Here is a 20,435-nt window from a genome sequence, read left to right as displayed (position 1 = left end):
CTGGCTAATCCCAGCTCACCCGCTGCCTGGGGAGGGGGGAAAACACCCTTTCCTGGCCTAGATGTTTCAGAAGGCAAAGGCACTGGACCAAAAGAGTGAGATAAGGACAGGGATTTCAGGTTTGGTGTGAGCTGTGAGGATTCTTTAATGAGTCTTAATTCCAGGAGAATTGCACCATCACCATATACGCTGGGTGCAGATCTGAATTAATCAACTCGCCCCATTCAAAGCTCAAGAACAAAGACCAGGAGCTCCACCTCACATTAGATCTCGCTCCAACCAAAAAAGGAAGCCCTGCAGATCCTGCTTTCCCACATTTTCATCTTTAACCACTAGAACATCCTTTCTCGGAGGTAAGTTGTACGCAATACCAGAACATGATAAAACAGCACTGCAAAAATCCACCCACGGGCCTGGCAGGGAAACCTCATCTGTTCAGACAAGCCCAGGAAACATCACAAGCTCGCTCACGACCGAGATATGGAAAAGCTAGCACCAAGTTGGCACGTCATTCAGACACAACAGAGTCTCTGCGTCCCACTGTTTAGGGCTCTGAAAGCCGTTTGCTTTTCTGCTGGCCACTGGTGGGGCACAGGGAGGGAGAGCACATAGATTAAACAGGCAATTTTTGACATGATCAGCTCAGGTTGGCAATTAACTCTAACTTGTTAGTATGTACACTTCGTATTTAACCTTCCAAGCAATGCCAAATCACTCCACGAGATGGAGTTAGTGCAGGAGCAGCTCTAAGCAGATCCAGACTCCTTCCACACCATTAATTTGCTTGAAGAGCCTCTGTATACCCTGAACAACAGGACCACCTGAGCCAGAGCGAACCTCAGGGTGAAGCTGAGGTACCCGAAGGGTTTCAGAAGGATCCGATAATGCTGTAGCAGCGAGGAGGGAACACACAACATAAAGCATGTACACAGCACTGGGTGCATAACCTCTCTTATGTTAGGTGAGAAGAAACCGAACAATGAACCTTGTAAGATGCACTGCAGATCTTGTTAACCGTCTGCCTTGCAGTTGTATCGGGGGCAAAGGAACAAGTCAGACTCACATCAGATCCAGCAGGATAACCTGGCCTCCTCGGGCACTGGCCAACTCTTTATCGCTCAGTTCAGAGCCAGGAGCCAGGGCACAGTCCAGTCTCTGTTTGGCAAGTGTAAAGGAGGCATCGGCAAATTAACCTGCCCGATGCTGAGCTCCAGATCACACAAGTTTAGGCTTGTTCGCATAAACCTTCCCCCCAGGAAAGTCACCAGAGAGAAACCTTTCTCTAAAGTCATCTAATAGAAGCAAAACAGGACCAGCAGGAGACAGCTTCTTCAGGGCCAGCCGTGTATTACAGATGCTCCCCCACTTCCCTACAACTCTCCTCTCCGGAGGACAAATGGACACAGGCTTATCAGTATTGAGAGCCACATCCCATCTCTCAGCATTTCATTCCAGGAAGCATCAAGGGAAACACAGCTGGACTACGCACTGATGCTTTCAGGGGGTTCTGAAGTCATGCTCAAAAGTTTTTCGGAAGAAATAAAATGCTAAAAGGAAGGTGCTTTATGGGGAAGATTCACCACAGAAACGAGTAAACATGCTAACATTACCATTTTAACATAGGTCATGTAGTTGGGGTCTTTGGCGTAGGAACCATATTCATTCTCCACTTGGACTCCAATGATGGGGCCTCCTTTCTTGTACTGTTGGGAACAAAAGGGAGATGTTCTTCACCATGATTTCTAATCAGAGGGACAAAAATCACAGTGATATTGGTTTGCAGGAAAGATGCACGAGTCTCAGACGGACTCAGCTCCACTCTCTCGTCCTCCCAAAGTCTGAATGACTACATCTGGATAGCTGACACGCATAACAGTTCACCTCAGCTCCTAAAGTGAAGCTGGTAGATTTGTTACTGCTTCTGCTTGCTGCCATTACACACAGCTCACACTCACTCGTTCACAGTCCCTATGCACGGACATAGAGGGACATGGATTGTACTTGCCTGAAGAGGGACAACAATAGGCATTAGATGGTCAAAGTAGGCATCCACAGCTTCTGTGAAGCCCTTGTATGTTGTCCTCAGTTGCATCTCGGGGTCCTGCAGCAGCCAGCTACGAGAAAAGCAGCAAAGAGAATGTGTCGGAGTCTCCTGCCCAGTCCAGGCTGCCAGAGGTATCACCACCCAACCAGCATCCTATCACATCTGGGTAGGAACCACTGACTTTTCTGTGGCCAAGCCCACGGTGCAGGTGTGGACAACACCAGAGCAAGTGCACGACACCGTACCAGGATGCTCAGCACTCACGCTTTTAAAGGAGCCCAGACTGCAATTGCCAAGCTGTTCCCTTCTTTGTGTTCTGTATTTTGAGCCTAAGCTACCTTCAATAGCTTTCCCAATAAGATTCCAAGGGCTAAACTTACTGCTCCAAAGGTTACTCTGGAGTTTCCTGAATCCCGAAGGACAACCTGCAACCAAGTGCTCCCTCAACAAAGCCCCAGACATCGCTCAAACCTAAGCTTCCAAGAATTGTTCCCATGGTTTCTAGTGCAGATTTACAAGACTTCACTCACTGGTTTGGGGTTAACACAGAAAAGAGTGATTTGTTTAAGAGCAGAACAAAGCAGTGCTGTAACACCAGAAGCAGAGTGAGCTTGTGCCTTCCTTGTCTCTGCAAAAGGAGGCATTAACTAATTCCAGGGTTCTGAATGACTCAGCTTCTGTTTGCTATAGGCAGCTTGGTGGCCTTACAAAATCATTGTCTCTTTATCTGTTGTTCTTTATCAGGATCTTTTATCTGTCTGATAAGAAAAAAAACCACACAGGCGATGAGGCAACAACTGACCAGACGTGTGCTCTTCACAACCTAATGTGGAGCCACTGCCTCTGCTCTCAAGGAGCCACACAGGTCCCTGACACCCTCGCAGTTCTGCACCCAAACTCCCTGAAAAATGAAAAGACTAAAAGAAATAACCCCCAGACTCTGTAAAACATCCCCACTGAGGTTTACGCTCCATGAAGGTACAGAAAACAAGTGGCATGTAACCTGGTACCGGTTCCACTGGGATCTAGTAACCAGGCAAGTCTCAAGGCTGATGTATTCAACGCAGCTCTCAAAGCCTCTTACCAGCAAGTGGAGTGCCTCAGAGGAAAATAAACAGCACCCTGGAAAAGTTATGGTCTTTATCATTGCTAGATGTGTAATATCTAAGTTCTAGCAGGACTTAAATGGACCCAAGAAGAAGCAAATTCTTACATCAAGCTGCAAATACTACTGTTCATATTAAATAGAGTCAAGCTGCATCAGCCACAGAAGACGGGGTTCCATGATTCTATGGAATTTAGCTATGCCATAACACGATTGTTAAAGAATAACCACTCAAAAAATGTTCTTGTGCCAGACTTGCTATCTGTACTGCTTAAGAGAGCTCCATGAGTATCTGCCTCCTTTGAGGATGCAGAAAATAAATACTGGGGACAGAGGAAATAAATATTCCTAACTAAGAGCCAGCCAGTCTAAATCTTTGAAGGAAACTCAACTGTAGAATTAAGAGGTTTGTTGTTTTCTTTTTCCAGTCCCGAACGCTTGCCTCAACTGAACTATTTACAGACTCACCTGGGCAGCCCGCCAAGGTCCCACTCCGAGCAGATATAAGGTCCAGGACGCAGAATCACCCACAGTCCATTTTTAGCTGCCAGTGAAAGGAAGGCCCTAGAGATCCACAAAGTGCAATTATCATCGGACTGCAGAATCCCCACTCCATGCACTCCTAACACACACATCTAAATGTGAGATTTAGATACCAAAAGCAGAAGAGAATAGAGCAACTATACTGGATTGGTACTAAAGCTGTAAGTTCGTAGGACTCCAGAAAGCAGGGGAAGGAATGAATCTCCATCTGATCTGATCACCTCCACAATTCAAGAGCTGAAGCACAGTTTTCTGCTGCGAGGGTGGGAAGGCCCTGGCTCAGGTTGCCCAGAGAAGTCGTGGACACTCTATCCCTGGAGGTTTTAAATCCAGGTTGGATGGGGTTCCATGATCCAGTGGGAGGTGTTCCTGCCCATGGCAGGGGGTCGAAGTGGATGATTTTAAGGTCCCTTCCAACCCAAACTATTCTAAAATTCTACGATCCACCACCTGATCAAAGTATTCGCTTTGCTTCAGAAGCTGGACATGACATCTTCACCCAGAACCAAAAGGCACACCCTCCCCTCCAAACCTGAATATTTCATAAGAAAGCTGTCTGTACCACATACTCTAGATCCAGGTTTTGGCTGAAGTCAAACTTCCCTCTTTCTTCCTCATGGAGGTTCCACGGCACATACCTGAAAGGCAGAGTTAGGGCAGTGGAAGGGAAGGAATGAAAAGAGCACCGCGTTTGTGAAGCACAGAAGAAAAAAATACCAATGCACTCCCTTTGCTAGTCAGTAACAGACCCAGAGACTCCTGTGTGTCCACACTCCAAGTGTCTTAGACATTATTTGTGCCTTTCTTTTATTTTCCTGACAAGCCCTTATCTTGTTGCACCTTTTTTCTGTACTCTGCAATATCCGCGTTTCTCAAGACCATCACATGCGGTCTCTCTCCTAGTACAGCTTTCATTCTCCAACCCAGAGCAACTCCCTGGAGGTGTTCCAGGCCAGGCTGGATGGGACCTTGAGCAGCCTGAATCCAGTGGGAGGTGTCCCTGCCCATGGCAGTGGGATGGAACCAGATGGGCTTTAAGGTCCTTTCCAACCCAAACCATTCTATGATTCTATGAACTCCCAAATCCCACCGTGCTGAATGGCCCTTTCAGAGACAGACCCTTCCACCAGCATCAAGAAAGCACTTTCCCAGTACATCAGACAGTTTTTCCAGTACATCCGACAGTTATCTCTTCCAATCGGTACTTGGGGGCGCTGCAGCGTGTGATGGTTAAACAAAACACGAGTCCCCACTACTCTTTCCTGCACCTTTTCCCACAATAACAAACACAAAAAGATGTCGTTATGGCCCACTGGAATTAACTACAAGGTCTTACCAACTACTGTGGAAGAGGGGAGAGGTGGGAAGGTACGTGTGACGGACCCCAAGGAGTGAGGACACTTACGTGGTGAGGGTGTTCAAGCCACACGCTTTCATTTTTAGCATGCGGTCTTCCCAGTATTGCCTGGGAACTCGGAAATAGTGCATTGAACCTCCAAATATGCGGAACGGCATGCCTTCCAGGAGGAACTGCGAGTTTTCTGTCTGCAAGCCTAGGGTCCTCCCCCATAGCTGCAGAGGGATCAGCTCACTCCAGTTAAACCTAGAAGAGAAGGAAAGACATATCAGCATTCAGTCTCTAGGACGGAAATCTGTCCCCTAAGACAGGCTGCTCATTTCACCCTGCCTGGCAGGATCTGTTCTGACCTTCCTACTTCTTAATGAAACCATGCTCTGTCGTACAGAGCACATAGATTTGTCAGAAGATGATAAAACAGACGGAAGATTTACCCATGATACGTATTTAATAATCACTTCCCTAAAAGCTCCACCCTGAATACCCTGAGCCACTCTGCCGTACCCTGCACTGCTCCGGCGTGAAACCAACGTGCTGAAAATACAGGTTGGGGAAGTTTTCACTCACAATACGAGCAAACGCTTCCATAACTTCGGAAACTTAAGTTCTCCCTGTTCTGCAGCAGGATGACATGTGCCGGCTGATTTCCAGCTCCTCACTCCAGCAGCGGCTGCACCACGCTATTGCGACCCCAACCACCTTGTGGTCTCCAAAACCTTCCAGCTCAATGCATGGAAAGAACAAGGGATCCTCACTGTGAACAGGAAATTTTCCTTAATTTAAAGAAAACTGGGCTACATTCATCCCTCAGGAAAGATGAGGTCTGCTGTCATCACAAACTTACCAACATTAGTGCACAGTTTAACCTCTTAATGTGTTATTTGCCAAAAGGACTGGAGCAGAGGAGACGCCGGGTTCCAGCGTGCTTACCAGCATCAATACTCACACCACCACAGCTCCAGTCTGGTTGGTTCCTGCCCACAAGAAACTGCTTCCTATTGCCTCCCACAGCTTCCCAGTTCATTCCAACCAAACTGGGAACACGTTTTCCGAACTCGCCCAGACCCAAAGGCGTTACCCTGCCACCATCCAGAACCACCACTCCGAGCGCACAGCAGGGTTAGACAATAGCAGCTTGTTCCTCCAAGATGTTTTCAGAGCCAGAGGCGAGGACTGAATTCCCATTGCATGAAAACAAGAGCGACCCACACGTTTGAGCAAAATGTCATATTCGGAGAAGAGGGAAACGCCTCAGCCTTGAGCTGTTTGCTATACTAGCGTAGAGCGGGCATTAGCAGAGGACTCTCAGAGCTCACGGCTGATAGGGGTTGCTAACCAGGAGCCTGCGGCATCACCCGGCCTCGGCACGAGACAAGGAGACTACAAAGGAACTAAATCTAAGGCTTCCAGGATACTGAACGGGGTGGCTGACAAGCACAGGGGGTACCTGTATACCACAGCGTTCTCACAGGGCTCGGAAACAACCGGCAGCAGGCATGGGTAATACCTGGAAAAGGAAGTCTGGATTAGATATTCCCTGCCTTCAGCCAGCCAGGACCCACGAGCTTTTACTATCAAACCTTTGGCAAAGAATAGTGCTGAGCAAGGAGATCATAACGTAACCCATTCGGAATGTGGTGCAGTAACAGCAGAGCTTTCATGAAGGTAGCACAGCTCAGAGTCAGAGATATAAACACAAAATACCTAAAAGGGGGGCTCTTGATCAAGGAGGGCAGGGATAGGATGACAGGGGGTGGTTTTCAGCTGCAAGAAGGGAGATTGAGATGAGATCTTAGGGAGAAATGTTCTCCCGTGAGGGTGGGGAGGCCCTGGCCCAGGTTGCCCAGAGCAGTGGTGGCTGCCCCATCCCTGGAGGGGTTCCAGGCCAGGTTGGATGGGGTTTGGAGCCCCTGATCCAGTGGGAGGTGTCCCTGAAGTGGAACTGAATGAGCTTTAAGGTTCCTTCCAACCCAAACCATCCTACGATTCTATGAACTGACGTATTTAAAAGGTGGCTGCCTGAGTAGGAGCAGCATCAAAAACGCTCATCTACACAAGAAACAGGTACAGCCAAAGAATGATGACAGGAGGCTGGGAAATGGCAATACTGCTCCCAGGGAACAGCCATGAGCGGTAGGAAGTTGTTCTCAATCGACTTGCAGGACATCCTATGGCTCCTTGCCCCAACAACATCTCGCACGTTGCAGCGTTTGTAAATCAGACCCTGAAACTGCAGCTCCATCTTCTACTGCTTGGTGGGAAGCCTGAGGTGGAGAGCTCAGCAGGGCTGGGAGATGCAAAGCACCAAGTTTAAAGATTAAGACGGGAAAAAAACCTTAGTTTCCAATCTGTCTCTGAGCCAGGTAAAGCCCTAAATTACCCCTGCACACACCACTCCTGCTTACTGCCACGGGTGCCACAATGAAGGCTCTGCTTGGGCAGCACACGTAGCCAGATAAAAATAAACAAATCACTTAAGCTCATCGTCTTAATCCCGGGCATAACTTAGTTGGCAAGGTTCCATCAAGTTTCCAACACTGAAACTCCCCAGCTCCAGAGTTTTTTTCTCACCAAGGAGGACTGGTAGGAAGCCTCCAGGCTCCCAATGTTTTCTACAGGTTCTCCTGGATATCTCAAACCCACACTTCTCACTGGTTTCTGTTTGAGTGACTTCTCCCGCAATAAACTTCCGTGACTCAGCAGAGCTTCCACCTGTTACTCCACACTGGATTTCCACAGCTTTGAGTCCAGCCAGGAGAACAATATTCAGCTCCTGGTGGATTTTTTCTCTCTTCTATAATGACAGCACAAGTGGCAAAGAATCTTTTTGTGTCTTTGCTGAAGGTTACTGGCTACCTGGGCTGGGAAAGTTAGTCCTTAACAAAACAATCTCGAGAAGACCGGAGCACCTCCCATCCAAGACCAGGTTGAGAGAGTTGGGGTTGTTCATCCTGGAGAAGAGAAGGCTCTTAAAGCAGCTTCCAGTGCTGAAAGGGGCTCCAGGAAAGCTGGGGAGGGGCTTTGGATCAGGGAGGGCAGGGATAGGATGAGGAGGAATGGTTTTCAGCTGCAAGAAGGGAGATTGAGATGAGATCTTAGGCAGAAATGTTTTGCTGTGAGGGTGGGGAGGCCCTGGCCCAGGTTGCCCAGAGCAGTGGTGGCTGCCCCATCCCTGGAGGGGTTCAAGGCCAGGTTGGATGGGGCTCGGAGCCCCTGATCCAGTGGGAGGTGTCCCTGCCCATGGCAGGGGTGAAACTGGATGGGCTTTGAGGACCTTCCCAACTCAAACCATTCTTTGACTCTATGATTCTAGAAGTTGAAATGCAAAACACTCCAAGTGGAACAGGAAAGTCGCCATCAACTGCTAAACCAGGCGGCTGCGCTAGGGCATCCGTGCCTCTAAAACAAAAGCCCTGTTGAAGTCCTCTCTGCATAAGCCAGGAGACTGAGCTTTGGAGTTGGCCTCCCCCCTGGACACAGCAGCTGGCAGAAAGAGCCAATGGAACAGAAGAACACCAGAACGGGGGGGAAAGCATGGAGACCACTAGCTTGCTTCAGAAATGCTGAAGGACGGCTTCAGAGGGCGTTAGGGACTTGACCGTTAATCCCTAAGCCCTACTCAGACCTGCCCTGGGGGGCTTTGCTGTCTATTCCAGGCTTCCTCTGGCCAGAGGAAAGTGAAAGCCTTGAGCTGCCTCCACTTGCCAAGGTCCTCTCATCCAACCCGGCTGGGATAATGATCCCTGCTTTTGTAGCACAGTTTATTCTCAGGGGACACAGAGAAAATCACCGGGTACCAACAGATATGGATAGATACACTTGTACAGGAGACAGACTTCCATGCTTTTATCCGGTATCGGTTTGCAATAATCCTCTGCTAAGAACGTACGTGGCACAGACCCAATGCCAGCTACAAAAGAATTTTGCTTCTAATTAAGCAAAGATTTATCAAGGCTTTCCTATAGCTTTGAGGATCAGGTAACTTCCTACCATGAATTTAAGAACCGGTTATAAAATATCCAGGTTATAAAAAGGATCTGAGCAGTAAGAACCAACTACATCTTCCCTCACCTGAATATTATCTCTCGCACTTTGCAGGGACGGAAGATCTCCTGCTGCGTGGCAGGAAGAAGGTGCTGTGTGGACACCTCTGGCCAGAACGTGAGATGAGAGAAGCATTGCCCTCCAAAGGAACAGGATCTAACCCACGCAGGAATGAAGCTAGAACCTTGAATAGCTTCTTGGTATTGAGGGTGGGCTACATGGGAATGGCTGTTGGCCTGGAGTGCACAAACGGGACCTGGAGGAAAGCGTTCATGCTCTCCTTCATGTGAAAGAGAGGTGGTCACCACTGCTGGCTGGGCACCAGGGTGCCCAGTCCTCACTGCCACCAACGATGCAGGGACACAAAAGAGGAAAGAAGTAGATCCAGAACAGGAAAGCAGACACAGAACTGAGAAGAACCAGATGAGGAACAGCAAAGGACCAGACACGGAGCAGGAAGAATCAGAACTGGAGTAAGAAGAACTGGACCCAGAGCGGAGACAGAATTGAACCCAGAGCAGGGTCAGAACCAGACCCGAAGCAGGCTAAAGAGAGAGAAAAACAACTGCCTGGTGCAAGTGGGGCAGCTTCAGCGCTGGCTTGCATCTGAGTGAGCGATCGATCCACATTATCCATCAGGGCTGCGATGATGCAAAGCCTGGCAAGAGCCAAGGTCGGTGGGGATGGCATTATCCTAACGCAGAGCCTGATTTACAGCGCTGGCAATTGCTCTTCCCTTATCCATTACTTTTTATGATAGACAAGAAGTTGTGTGTACTACTCGGAACATTTATTTACAGCTTTTAAACCATTCCTGCGTGGAGGCAGCATTGCTCTCCCTGGTGCTTCCCACGCTCCATCCCACTGGAGGATGCTCTCCGTCAGGGACTGATATGAACATGTTGGATTGCATCCAGCCTGGCTCCATTAATTTCCCAGGCAGCCAGAGGGAAGCACAAAGTTAATGACCCTTTTCCTGGTTAATGGGAAGCCCGGAACGACAGCAAACACAACCAGAGAGCAGGTTCATGCTGTGGGGCAGCCCCAGCTGCTCGTAGTACCCCCCGGTTCAGTACTCCTGGTGCGGTGACACCAATGAGATGTCCCTAGCTCAGCACCGCTGGTATTCCCAGTGTGGTGCTGCCAGTAGCATGCATCCAGTACCCCCAGGATCCCCACTGTGGTGTTCCTGGTTCAGTACCCCCAGTGCGATGCCCCTACTACCTCCGTTAAGGTATCCCAAGCATCTCTGATGCAGTGACCCCAGTACTCCCAGTATCCCCAGTGCGGTGCTCCCAGTGCAATACCCCAGGCACCCCTTTTAATCCAGTGCAGTACTCCGAGCATCCCCAGTTCGGTGCCCTCAGTGCGGTGGCCCCAATACCCTGGTAACCCCAGTGCAGTGACACCAGTTCAGTATCCCGGTACGGTGACCCCAGTATCCCCAGTACCCTCAGTGCGTTACCCCAAGCATTCCCAGTGCAGTGCCCCCAGTGCGATGCTCCCGGTAATCCCTGTGCGGTACCCCAAGCATATCCAGTGTGGTGCCCCCAATATCCAAGGTGTGATGCTCCCGGTAATCCTGGTGTGGTACCCCAAGCATCCCCAGTGCAGTGTCCCCGGTCCGGTACTCCCAGTATTCCCAGTATCCCTAGCACAGTGTCCCCGGGGCGGTGTCCCAGGTACCCCTGGTGCGGTCCTCGGTGTGGTGCCCTCGGTATCCCCAACACTCCCCGTATCCCCAGCTTGGTCCCCTCCGGTTTGGTGCCCTGAGCATCCCCGGTTTCGTACCACTGGCATCCTCGCGTCGGTCCCCCCCCACGGTGCGGTACCCTAAGCATCTCCAGGTCGGTCCCCCGGTTTGGTACCCCCGGTTTGGTTCCCCCAGTATCCCTGGGTGCATCCCCCTGGTTTGATACCCCGGTATGCTCCCGGTGCCCCGAGAATCCCTGGGTCGGTCCTCTCGGTCTGGTGCTCGGAGCATCCCCGGGTCAGTAACCCCAGTGTGGTGCCCCGAGCATCCCCGGGTCGGTCCCCCTGGTTTGGTACCCCCGGTGCAGTGCCCCGAGCATCCCCGGTTTGGTCCCCCCGGTTTGGTCCTCCCGGTCTGGTGCCCCAGGCATTCCTGGGTCGATCCCCCCGGTGCAGTGCCCCGAGCATCCCCGGGTCGGTCTCCCCGGTTTGGTCCCCCCCGTTATCCCTGTTTGCTCCCCCCGGTTTGGTACCCCGAGCATCCCCGGGTGGTTCCCCACGCCCCTTGGGGGCCGTGCCGGTTCTCACCTGCGCAGCAGCAGCCAGAGCCCCCCGAGGAGGAGAGCGAAGCCCCCGAGCCGGCGCTGCCGCCGCCCCCCGCACGGCCACATGGCAGCCGCGGCCCCGCCGCTACCGGCACCGACCCCGCCGCGCTCCGACCCCCCCCCCACCCCCCCCGCCCCGCCGTCGCCTTGGGCCGCTCCGCCCTCCCCGCCCCGCCCCTCGCTCGCTGCGGCGCCTCTGATTGGTCGGTGCGGCTTGGGCGCGCCCATGTCAGTCAAAGCGGGGGGGAAGGGGGGTGCTGCCTCATTCATTAGGGAGGGAAACCCGGTGAGGGGGGCAGTGAGGGCGATGTCCCCCTGCTCTGGCGCTGCCAGGAGGCTCCACAGAGCCCAGGGCAAAGTCCTGCAGCCGGGGCAGGGCAATGCCGGCACAACACGGCACAGAATGGGTCAGAGCAGCCCTGACAACTTGAGGTGCTGGAGAGGAGAGGCTCAGTGTGAGCTCAGAGCCCAGAAACCAGCGAGTCCTGGGCTACATCCAGAGCAGAGGGACCGGGGGGCGAGGGAGGGGATTCTGCCCCTCTGCTCCGCTCTGCGAGACCCCACCTGGAGCCCCGCGTCCAGTTCTGGAGTCCTTAACAAGAGAAGGAGATGGAACTGTTCGAACAGGTCCAGAGGAGGCCACGGAGATGATGTGAGGGCTGAAGCACCTCCTGTATGAGGACAGGCTGGGAGTTGGAGTTGTTCTCCCTGCAGCCTTCTCTTCTCCAGGCTGACCTTAGAGCAGCTTCCAGTAATGAAAGGGGCTGCAGGGAAGCTGGGGAGGGGGTCTTGATCAGGGAGGGCAGAGATTGGATGAAGGGGAATGGTTTTCAGCTGAAAGAGGGGAAATTGAAATGAGATCTTAGGAAGAAATGTTTTCCTGTGAGGATGAGGAGGCCCTGGCCCAGGTTGCCCAGAGCAGTGGGGGCTGCCCCATCCCTGGAGGGGTTCCAGGCCAGGTTGGATGGGGCTTGGAGCCCCTGATCCAGTGGGAGGTGTCCCTGCCCATGGCAGGGGGTGGAACTGGATGATTATTAAAGTCCCTTCCAACCCAAACCAACCTATAATTCCCTGCCACATACTGGGCATTCAAGAATGAAAAGATGAGCTGGATCCTCTGGAGAAGCCAGCAGCGACACTGAAACTAGGAACATCTCAGAAGCTGAGCTTCTGTGCAACTCGTGCTTCAAAAAGCTGCTCTGAGATCCAGTTAAACACCTGGAATACCACAGGAGGAAGTGGTCACAACTCTGTAGAGTTGCCATCATTGCTTTATTGATTCCAAATCTGAGGGGAACCCAGTTTAATTTAACGTTTCTACTCCCCCAACATTGTATTGATTTCAGACAAGAGTCTCTAGGCAGGACTGTGGGGTTTGATTGATTCCCCTGCGCAGCAAAGGCTTCCTTGTGATGAAGCACCAATTTGTGGTGGGAACAAGGAGAAAGAATGCTGAGTACCTTAGAAAACGTGTGCCGAAAAAAAGAGAGAGAGTGCTTCTGGATAAAGGAGAGGCACCCTGCTCCTCAATTCAACCTCCGCAAGTGTTAGAACTGCAGGACTGGCAGCAAACTTCTTCCCAGCACCCAGGAGGACAGGTTTTAAGCAGAGCAACCAGTTCTATAGAATTAAAGATCTCACCTCCACCTCTGCTTGAAATTCCCATGCCAGTGGCTCAGCAGAGATGTCCAACAGGTCTAGTGTTTCTGAGAAGGACAGGTGGCAAACAGCCCGTTATCAGGGTTTGGAGAAAGAGACTCATATTCACAACTGTAATTTGTATCTTCAGGGAACAGCAGCTCTGCCAGGCACGGGGTGCAGCTGCGACAGCACGTGGGTCGCATCCAGCTGTGCTCCCAGTCAGTGTAAGACAGAAAGACTGTTTCCATCAGAGTATCCCCCTCTCCACTCCCAGGGAGAGAGCTGGTGAATAGGGGAGTGAAACAAACCAAGCTGTGACAGATGAAGGAATTTAAGGCGTGAGTCTAACTCCTGGCTTCAACCCTGTAACAGATTCCTGGCAACAATCATCCGCATCACCTCGTTGGTACCTGCAGCAGGACAAGGGTGCAAAAGAAAGACAGTTAGGAGATGGTCCAACTCTGCACCCAATGAAGACAAAGAAAATTCTTCCCTAAGCTGCAGTTTACAGCACAGAAAAAATCTTGCCACCAGCTGAGGGAATATTTTGGAGGTGTTGGGCCAAAATACAACTGCCAAGTGCCAGTACATTGCTCGGGAAATGTTTCAAAGTGGTAGGTGCTGATGCTTCTGTTCATTTGAGCATTGAGAGGATGAGAGCACCAGGCATTAAGAACTGGATATATACCAACATCCGAGTTCTCTGCTTTACTATTTAACACATACACAACACAGGGAAAGAAAGACCCAATCAGTCTTGGAAAGAGCATGTCCCTTCTCAGGTACCCTGAGAAGGTAAAGGGATTTCAAAGGGGGAAACATATTTAGGAGGCCGAAGTGAGATTAGAAAAGGCCACTCCAAGATGTCAAGGAGTGACAATAGACTGGAATCATGGGAAAGGAATTGCTGGGGAGTGTCAGCATGTGTCTGTTGGATGGAAGTCGACATGCAACTGGATATCCCCCCTGCTGTCAGACTCCTAAAATACACAGGAACTGCTTCATCAGACTGAGAGCTCTGGGCCAGGGGATTCACAAACATTACATCCACGGACACCTCATGCTCAGAGCATAACAGGATTCTGAAATCCAAGAATCAGAGTCATGTGGGAAGGTGGGGGCCTCTGGAGGGACTGTTCCCTCCTGGCGTCACTTCCAAGTCACTGCTAGTAAGAGCGTCTTTTACCTTCCAGGATCTGGTGGACTCTGATGTCTCGCACAAATTGCTGCACAGCATAATCCTTCAGGTAGCCGTAGCCACCGTGCATCTGCAGAGCCTGGTTACAGATCTGAGAAGATAACATCACTGCTGAAGTGACTTGTGTGGTGTCAAAGGCAAATCAGCAACAGAAACTCGGTAAGAACCCAGGAACCTGGGCTCATTCCTTTCTGATCACCTAATCTCATCTCTTTAACAAAGTCTGGTCTGATGGCAAGGCGCTCTTGGTCCCCATGCGTGCTGCTCTCAGTGCTATCGCGTTACTTAAGTGCACCATTAAGGTGAACATGATAGCTCAGAAATTTCCAGGTAACACTTGACTTTACTAAGGCAAATTTTTGCTGCATTTCTGTGGTGTTGCCGCTGTAAAACCCAAACCGCCAGATCACCATCTAGTGGTCATCGGGCGAGGCGTCTCGTTAGGGCTCTAGTTTCTATCAAAACACAACTCCATGTGTCATTTTCTGACAGCTTGGGGCATAAAACATAATAGATAGCAAAAAAAAGTGCTGAGAAAATATAGTAGCTTCTAAATTACCCTGATCCAGGAAGGGTGACGGCACAGATTTTCTTTCCCTTTCTTTTTCTCCTTCTCTGTTCAGAGACATCTTGTGATAATGTTTTATTTCTCAGTGGTCTAGGAAAGATCACTTGTTACCTAGGAGTGATCAGCATGTAACATGCGTATTATCACTTGAAAATAAAATTATTCTCCTCCCTGTCCTGTAGCCTTCTGTGATTCCCTAGAAAGCACTGGAGGCCTGAACTGTGGAGAAGCTAATGCTGCATCCTCCACATGATGAAAAATGGGTCTTCTGGCTCAATAAATGTGCTTGGGTCTGGGTAACTACAGTGTCCAACTTCTTTCTGACATTCTGGGCACCAGGAGAGGTCTCCAAGCTTCCAGTTACGATGCCGACAGAGGTTTGAGTAACCTACCGCAAAGCATTCATCAGTAGCAAAGAGCTTGGCCATGGAGCAGAGCACGGCCGCATCCTCCCGTCCCTCCTGCAGTGCCCGCGCTGCATTGCGAACCATGAGCCGCGCTGCCACCAGGCGTGTCGCCATCTCTGCCAGCCTGAACTGCAGGTACTGCCGGGCAGGAGAGGAAAAACTGGGTCAGCATCTCTGGAGAGGCCTGGATCCTGGACCACATCTCACTGCTTTTAGGCAGCTCTCAGGCCTGACACGTTTCTTTAGCAAGGAAAAAGCATGTTCCTGACTTCTCCAGGGAAGACCCTGTGAAGTGAGTGGGGAGACCAAGATGAGAACGAACCCAAGATCATAGGTTACCTGATTGTTTGCTAGAGGTTCTCCAAACTGTTTGCGGACAGTGAGATGTTCCTGAGCCAGAAGAACAGAGGCATGAGCAGCTCCTAATGAACAAGAAGCTGGTGGGAGAAGCCAATGACACAGCATGAATATGAAGATAAAGCAGAAGGGCAACAAGATCCTGCCCTCTTCCCTTTGCCCCCAGCTGCCTGTCTTACCAATATTTATCCTGCCTCCATTTAGTCCCTTCATGGCGATGTTGAAGCCCTGCCCTTCAGCTCCCAGCCGATTGCCAACAGGAACAATGCAGTCCTCGAAGATCACAGCCCGAGTTGGCTGGGAATTCCAGCCCACCTGGGAAAAAACAGGGCACCCTTGACCTGTTGGTCCCAGTGCTTTGGATGCAGCCAAGGATGCAGTTGGCTTTCTGAGCTGCAAGTGCACGTTGCCGGTTCACGTGGAGCTTCTCATCCCCCAGCAGCCCAAGGCCTTCTCCTCAGGCCTGCTCCTCATCCATTCTCCTCCAAGCCTGTATTTGTGCTTGGAAATGCCCTGATGCAGGTGTAGGACCTCTCCAGCCTGTCAAGGTCCCTCTGGATGGCATCCCTTCCCTAAATCCTTTGTTTAGCAAACGGACATTGTGCAAACCTCACCAAAGCTGAACTTGGCTCGGAAAAAACCCAGCAGGCTGGGATTCTGGTTCACATCCAAGAATACATCCCTAAGGCTTTGCACAGATGCAACGGTCTGTCCTGCACTTCCCTCAAGCACACAGGAAGTAAAACTCAAGCCTCTTACCTTCTTCTCTTTCTTCCCAAAGCTGAGCCCTGGTGTCCCCTTCTCAAGCACCAGACAGGAGATGCCCTTGGGACCTGGGCCTCCCGTGCGACACATGACCACGTAGACATCAGTGTCACCTCCTCCACTGATGAAGGCCTGCGGAAGGGCACAAGAAGGAAGGATTTGATTCCATAGGCTAACTCTGAGCCTGCAGCAGCAGCTGGGGTGCAATGACAGAGGGACAAAGACCCCATGACTAGGAGGTGTTTAGGGATCCAACTGTCCTAAGCTCTGCTGAATGCTCTGCAGAGCAGGTCCTACCATGGGGGAATACGCAGAGATGAGGAGATAGCAGGGAATGGTAAGGTAAGGTAAGACCTAACCCCCTTGTGCATGCAGTGCCATCCAGCAGCTTTAGGAGGAGCAAAGGAGGTACCTTGGAGCCATTGAGGACGTAGGTGTCCCCTCTCCTCTGAGCTGAAGTCAGCAGGGAAGCTGCATCACTTCCACTTCCTGCAGGAAAGGGAAGGAAGCAGCCAGTGAAGCAGCAGGTCCAGAGCCTGGGAACTCCACCAGAGCCTCGGAATTCTCCCAGGGATCATACCCAACAACACTTGGGTTTGTACCACAAGCATCTCAGCAACCACCACCTGCCCCTTCCAAACTTTCCAGTGATTGCCCAAATGAACATGAAAAGAAACTCTTCATCTCCAAGTCCGTGCAATGTTCATGTCCACTTAAACCACATTAGTAGCGAAGGAAGGGAGAAGATTTCTTGGCTGAGGATGCTCACCTGGCTCAGTCAAGCAGTAAGAAGCAAATTTTTCCATGCTACAGAGCGATGGGCAGAACTTGCGCCTCTGTTCCTCATTGCCAAAGGTGTCGATCATCCAAACGCACATGCTGGAGCAGGAGAGAAGGGGTAGTGTTACAGTATGTGAACACAAGCAACTTGTACAAGAACATCCCTGGCTGAACAGAAGAACAAAGCTCCATGGGGTTCAGCCAGAAGCACCAAGGCTTGGAAGCGCATTGTTCCACCCTTGCTGCAGTTAATCTGAGGTAGCCATGGCAGCAGCCCTCTTTCCACTTGCCCCCACGCACACCAAGAGGGAACAAAACTGGGTGCCACAGGGAAGAAGGCTATGCTTTCCATTCCCCACTGACCTGCTGCCTTGTGGAACATCAGGTTCTCATTTAACAGCCTCACCATTCCCCTCAGCACTAAACCCTTTGTCTCTTTGGAAAACTAGACCTGGAAAAGGAGGCATCATCGCTCCATCATTGTGGAAAGCGAGATCACCACTGGACATGTCTGTACAAGCAGGAGAGGGCTTCAGTATCAGCTGGCGCCTCTGTCATGGTGTGACCAAAGCACAAAGGCTTTTTTCCAGGCAGGTTACTATCTATAGACAGCTTAAAGTGCAAGAGCAGGGAACAAAATCCAGAACTTAATCCCATCTTGCATGCCACAAAGCTAAAATTACTTCTTGGTGGCATCTCAGTTTTTGTAGCCTGTTTGTTTACTGCTGTCAAGAGCTGCTCACAGGGATGCGTCTGCTTGGGGTCCTAACTGAGCACCACCAGAGCCGTCTCCAGCTGGATTTAGAGCCCACACAACCGCTGGGTTTTTCAGCCTAGCTGACACACTCACTTGTGGATGCTCATGTAAGCAGTGGTGCTGGTGCATCCAGTTGATAAAGCTTCAAAGATTATGGAGGTGTCAAGTCGTGACAATCCAGAGCCACCGACATCTGGTTTCACGTAGATCCCACCGAATCCTAGCTGGGCTGCCTTCCGCATTGTTTCCACAGGGAATATTTCCTATTGGGACAGGTAGAGACATCGCAAATGAATACTCATGTTTAATTCAATCTCAATATTCAATCCTTCTGGTACACCTGGGCTACCAAGTCCAGTCCCAAACGCCTGCTAAGTTTAAGTTAATGGGGTGGGTTCAAGAAGAGGTGGCTATACAGGCAGATACATTCCACCTTCAGGAGGAAATCCAGGTTTTCAGATAACTGGACAGCCTGGCTAAGAAAGCTTCAAGGAATTTCTGATGGCTTGCCACTCCAGATACAGCAGCGGCTTCTAAGGAAACCTCTACAGATGGGATTAAAGCACTGAGGAGCTATGGCAGGAACCCCACTGATAAGACCCAAGGATCCTAACAGCCTAAGGGAGGAAAAAGTGAGCAGTACAACCCTCTTGAGGGTGTCGTACCTTTTCATCCCACTCAGCCATGTGAGGAGCCATCTCCTTGGCAGCAAAATCAAGGGCAACTTTCTGGAATTCCTTCTGCTCCTCAGTCAGGCCAGCAGATGCTAGAAAAGCAGGAAGAGATCAGAACATGTGTCTGTTGCTGGACGGCCAGCACTACCAGCTCTGCTACGCCCCAAACAATTCCAAAGCATCCCTTGACTCACAGAAACAGTTCAGGGTCTCTGCTAGAGAGACCACTTCTCTGTTCCTCAGGGCCGTCACAAACTGTGCAGCAGGCTTCGGTATGGAGCTTTCTCAGGACAAAACAAACCTGAAGTCCCAGCTACCCCTGCCTACTCAACACTAACTGCATTACAAGACTAGGACAGAGAACAGGCCTGGAACGGTTCCCAGGACTGCCTGGACTCCAAGACAGCTGTCATTCCATCTCACCAGGTCTGCAGGAATGCAAGGGAACAGCCCTGGGCCTTCGAAGAAGTGACACTAGAAAGTGAGCGATGAATAAAGCAGCCTTTTGGAAACAGGGTCTGAAGTTTTGGTTATATCCCACAAATGAAAACTCCCGCTTCATTTGCACTTGGATTCAACATTGCTTTGTTAGCTTCTCTCCTAAAATTAATAGGGATGCTGTTATTTCCGTCCTAAACATGGTTGCATTTGGATGCATCAAAACAGATTTGATGGTCTTAAAGGTCTTTTCCAACCTAAACAATTGTGCGATTCATCTGGGAATCACAGAATCACAGACTGGTTTGGGTTGGAAGGGACCTCAAAGCCCATCGAGTCCCACCCTCTGCCATAGGCAGGGACACCTCCCACTGGATCAGGGGCTCCAAACCCCATCCAACCTGGCCTGGAACCCCTCCAGGGGTGGGGCAGCCACTACTGCTCTGGGCAACCTGGGCCAGGGCCTCCTCACCCTCACAGCAAAACATTTCTGCCTAAGATCTCATCTCAGTCTCCCCTCTTTCAGATGAAAACCCTTCCCTTTGTCCTTTTCCTGCCCTCCCTGTTAAAGAGCCCCTCCTCAGCTTTTATGGAGCACCTTTTGGTACTGGAAGCTGCTCTAAGGTCTCCCTGGAGCCTTCTCTTCTCCAGACTGAACAACCCCAACTCTCTCAGCCTGACCTCGTACGGGAGGTGCTCCAGTGCTCGGATCATCTCCGTGGCCTCCTCTAGACTTGCCCCAACAGCTCCATGTCCTTCCTGTGCTGAGGACTCCAGAACTAGACTCCAGGTGAAGTCTCAGGACAGCAGAGCAGCTGGGCTGGATCCCCTGCTTGCCCTGCTGGTCCCACTGCTTTGGATGCAGCCCAGGACACAGCTGGTTTCTGGACTGTGAGCACACATTACTGGCTCATGTTGAGCACTCCAAGTCCTTCTCAGAGGTGCTCCCATTCTTTCCCCACCCATCCTGGAAGCACTCAGGAATCCCATAGGAGCCCGGCTCAGACAAAGCTCCCATTCTGGCACCCAGAGACCATCTCCAGCCACCAGAAGACTGCTTTCAACCACGGAGCAGCCCCCATTTCCAGCTGCCTATGGCCAACCCCGTGTGTCTCCCATCCAAGCTGGACACCTTGGGAAGCTTTAGCAGAGACAGAAGAAGAGGAGAGACCTGAATGCCTGTAGCCACCATCCCACCCTTCGGGCCCCCTTCCCGGCGGCACCGCAGCCCCATGGCGGAGGAGGGGGTTGTCCCCTGCCCCCGGTGTCCCTGTCCCCACCGCCGTGAGCCTTACGGTCGATGCAGGAGGCGATGCCCCGCCGCCCCGCCGCCCCCCGCAGCACCAGCAGTCGCCGCAGCCCGGCCGGGAGGCAGCGCGCAGCCATGGCGGGGCGGGCGGCAGCCCCCGGGGCAGCCTGGGACCTGTAGTCCTGCCCTCGGAGAGGAGGAGGAGGAAGAG

General features: G+C 51.3%; 2 protein-coding genes across 3 annotated transcripts in view; both read right to left on the bottom strand.

Moving 5' to 3' along the window:
* LOC104066072 (beta-galactosidase-1-like protein 2) overlaps positions 1-11,503 on the bottom strand; it is a 29,155-nt gene extending 17,652 nt beyond the window's left edge. The window contains exons 1-7 of one of the 2 annotated variants that reach the window (XM_009568630.2): positions 11,374-11,500; positions 6,497-6,556; positions 5,098-5,295; positions 4,262-4,330; positions 3,618-3,713; positions 2,006-2,114; positions 1,611-1,703 (exon numbers count right to left, since the gene is read on the bottom strand). In XM_009568630.2, coding sequence (XP_009566925.2) covers positions 1,611-1,703; positions 2,006-2,114; positions 3,618-3,713; positions 4,262-4,330; positions 5,098-5,295; positions 6,497-6,556; positions 11,374-11,456 — 708 coding nt within the window. In that variant the 5' untranslated portion in view covers positions 11,457-11,500. Of the gene's footprint in view, positions 1-1,610; positions 1,704-2,005; positions 2,115-3,617; positions 3,714-4,261; positions 4,331-5,097; positions 5,296-6,496; positions 6,557-11,373 lie in introns of both variants that reach the window. The other variant, XM_054086840.1, reaches the window with a different exon arrangement.
* Positions 11,504-12,635: 1,132 nt separating this feature from the next.
* ACAD8 (acyl-CoA dehydrogenase family member 8) lies at positions 12,636-20,403 on the bottom strand. Its single transcript, XM_054087171.1, has 11 exons — positions 20,271-20,403; positions 18,529-18,629; positions 17,957-18,126; positions 17,096-17,205; positions 16,739-16,815; positions 16,321-16,458; positions 15,741-15,876; positions 15,544-15,641; positions 15,190-15,342; positions 14,218-14,320; positions 12,636-13,441 (listed from the first exon to the last, which is right to left on the bottom strand). Exons 1-11 carry the CDS (start codon positions 20,359-20,361, stop codon positions 13,389-13,391), a joined length of 1,230 nt encoding a protein of 409 aa, XP_053943146.1. The 5' UTR covers positions 20,362-20,403; the 3' UTR covers positions 12,636-13,388.
* Positions 20,404-20,435: the final 32 nt, after the last annotated feature.

Source organism: Cuculus canorus, chromosome 23, assembly GCF_017976375.1.
Source record: "Cuculus canorus isolate bCucCan1 chromosome 23, bCucCan1.pri, whole genome shotgun sequence".
Lineage (NCBI taxonomy): Eukaryota > Metazoa > Chordata > Aves > Cuculiformes > Cuculidae > Cuculus > Cuculus canorus.
This window is presented reverse-complemented; position numbering and strand designations above follow the sequence as displayed.